Source organism: Capsicum annuum, unplaced genomic scaffold (assembly GCF_002878395.1).
Source record: "Capsicum annuum cultivar UCD-10X-F1 unplaced genomic scaffold, UCD10Xv1.1 ctg53317, whole genome shotgun sequence".
NCBI classification, from domain to species: Eukaryota; Viridiplantae; Streptophyta; class Magnoliopsida; order Solanales; family Solanaceae; genus Capsicum; species Capsicum annuum.
Window position 1 is genome coordinate 1 of NW_025861426.1, and position 2,735 is coordinate 2,735.

The following is a 2,735-nucleotide window of genomic DNA, read 5'->3' on the forward strand; positions in this document are numbered from 1 at the left end:
ATCTAGTGCTATATACTTTAAAATGGCCGAATTCATCTAGTTAAAATTATGAATCCGTTTCTGCTTAGATGGTTATGAGTTGCATCTTTTTGGGTTATTAAATTACGTTTATTATAAATAATGGCTTATTATGTCAAGTAATTTAACTTAATAATTGTTATGTTTTAATTTAATTTTTGCAGCATGAAAGAGTAGCAAACCTCATATCACGTGTTCAAGGGAGGTCTTTTTTGACAAATCAAAATTTGGCACTACCAAATGCAACTCTTAGAAGTCCATCAAATTCATCAGATGAAAGTTTGTTGAGCCAAAATATATGTGGTTCTCCCATTGAATTTCCTTCTGCTCAAGAAAATAATAATAATAGAAATTCGATAAATAGTAATAATATTCCAATGATGTCCCAAATAGGACAAGAAAATTATCAAATTTTACATGATATTAGGGAGAAAGCAATAGTTACTGAGGTTATTAATGGTGCTATGGAAGAAATGATGCAACTTTTGCCAATGAATGAACCATTTTGGGTTACGACAAGTGATGGGAGGTGTTTGCTTAATCGGGATAATTATGAAAGAGTGTTTTCACATCCATATCATCGACCTTATAGATCATCAACTGCTCAATTTGAATCATCAAAGGAATCTGGAGTTGTGTCGATGCCTGCTATTGAGTTGATCCAGAACTTTGTTGATCCGGTAAGTTTATAATAATAGTTCAGTTTACAAATGATGTTGTCCGCTTTGTACTTAGAGTGATCCATACATGACTCTAGGGTCTAACGCTTGCTTCGATCTATATATACAGCTATCCAGAACTTTTTGGATCCATTTTTAAAAAGTAGCCAATGTGTGAGAATTTGTTAGGGGTCATCATATTTTGAATTCCAAAAATTGACTATTTTTTAACGACTTTTGGATCTATGGCTATTTTTTAATAGGTTGATACGATTTTATTTTTATAATTTTCTCCTATTGAATATTGAAATGAGTTTAAATGGAACGATGGACATGGACAATGAGTATTTATATAGCCGATCCTAATTACCTGAAATTATTTTGAGGTGTAATTGTTTAATTTGTTAATTATTATTTAGTCATTAATCATATACTTAAAAATGATAGGATTTTGTATATATATATGCAGGTCAAATGGATGAACATGTTTCCTTCTATAGTCCAACAAGCTAGGGGTTTTGAACTTCCTGATACTGAGCATTTGGGTGGTTCTATACAAATGGTAAAATATTAATTCATATTCTAATTTTATTTCCCTAGTAATTAAATAGATATTAAAATGGCAAAATTTTAGAAATAGCTAATATTTAGCCAAAAATTAATGAGGCGCCATAGCTGGAATTTGCCTAATTACAAGACGTAATGATAGTTTAGGAGCTAAATATATAAATTACAGATCGTAAATATAAATATAAATTCGTTTTATTCGATTGTAGATAAATACAAATCTTTAGAGATTTGTATATGAGCCCCTAAATTCGCTTTGTATACGAACACAAGCGTATATGAGTCCCAATTTGTAAATGATCCTCAAAATATACAAATACAAAAGAAATATATATTTAACTATTTTAAATATTAGCTATGCCCGATAATTATGACTTGCTATTTTCTAATCCGCGTAAATTTTCCTTTTTTTTTTTTCTTTTGATTCTTGAAAACAGATGCAGGAGAAGTTGCATATTTTATCTCCACTTGTGGAAGTTAGAGATTTTTACTTCATACGTTGTTGTAGAAGACTTGATCAAACAACATGGATAATGGTTGATGTTTCACATGACATATTGAAAGAATTTCAAAATGGTGGACCTATCTATACTTGGAAATACCCTTCTGGTTGTGTCATTCAAGACATGGGTAATGGCCAAAGTATGGTAAGAATCATTTACTCACTATATATATATCACTATTTATATAAAGGAACTGTTCGATGCACTAAGCTCTCGCTATGTGCGGAGTCGGTGCACTAAGCTCTCGCTATGTGCGGAGTTTGGAAAGGCTTGTATACAACCTTATCGTGCATTTCTGCGAGAGATTGTTTGCATTATTGCACATCTCGACTCGTGACACACACATATATGTGTGTGTATGTATGTATATATATATGTAGCTTATTTTCCAAAGAGTAAGTTAGGTAAAACTTTACTCCTATCATACCTATCTCATGATGTCTATTTTTCTTAGAATGGATTGAGTTAGATCCATTTTTATTTTCGATTTATTCGATTTTGCATTCTCATGTTATGTTGTTCACTCTCCAAATGTTCAGCCTTGCACGTGCATCGAGGCTGTTTAAGTGTCCCTATACTATGTTGTTCATGCTTCAGATGTTCAAATCTAAACAAGCAAGGGTGTTAAATTTAAGTGTCCCAACAAGCTATTAATTGTTTTCTTTTTATGCTTTCTTGATTATTTTTTCTCTTGTAGGTTACTTGGATCGAACATGTTCAAATAGATGACAAAAATCAGGTTCATCGTATCTTTAGAGACTTGGTGTATGGTCGTCAAACATTTGGTGCTAAAAGATGGATTGTTGCACTTCAAAGGATGTCTGAGAGATGTAATTTTGCAGTGGCTGCAACTAGTCCTACTAGCCATGATCTCAATATTGGAGGTTCGGTTTCATGTCCCTTGTCTTGTTTTCTTATCAGTATTGTTATTATTTCTCTTCTGCTAAGGTTCGGTTTTATGTCCCTTGTCTTGTTTCCTTATCAGTAT

General features: G+C 32.1%; 1 protein-coding gene across 1 annotated transcript; it reads left to right on the top strand.

Annotated features, from left to right (window-relative positions):
- Positions 1 to 182: 182 nt before the first annotated feature.
- Positions 183 to 2,719, top strand: LOC124885402 (homeobox-leucine zipper protein HDG8-like; the record flags this gene model as incomplete). The annotated part of the gene is made up of 4 exons (XM_047404188.1): positions 183 to 698; positions 1,147 to 1,239; positions 1,682 to 1,891; positions 2,445 to 2,719. Coding segments are annotated over 4 exons (1,094 nt in total), but the record flags the coding sequence as incomplete, so codon positions are not given.
- Between the last annotated feature and the right edge of the window lie 16 nt (positions 2,720 to 2,735).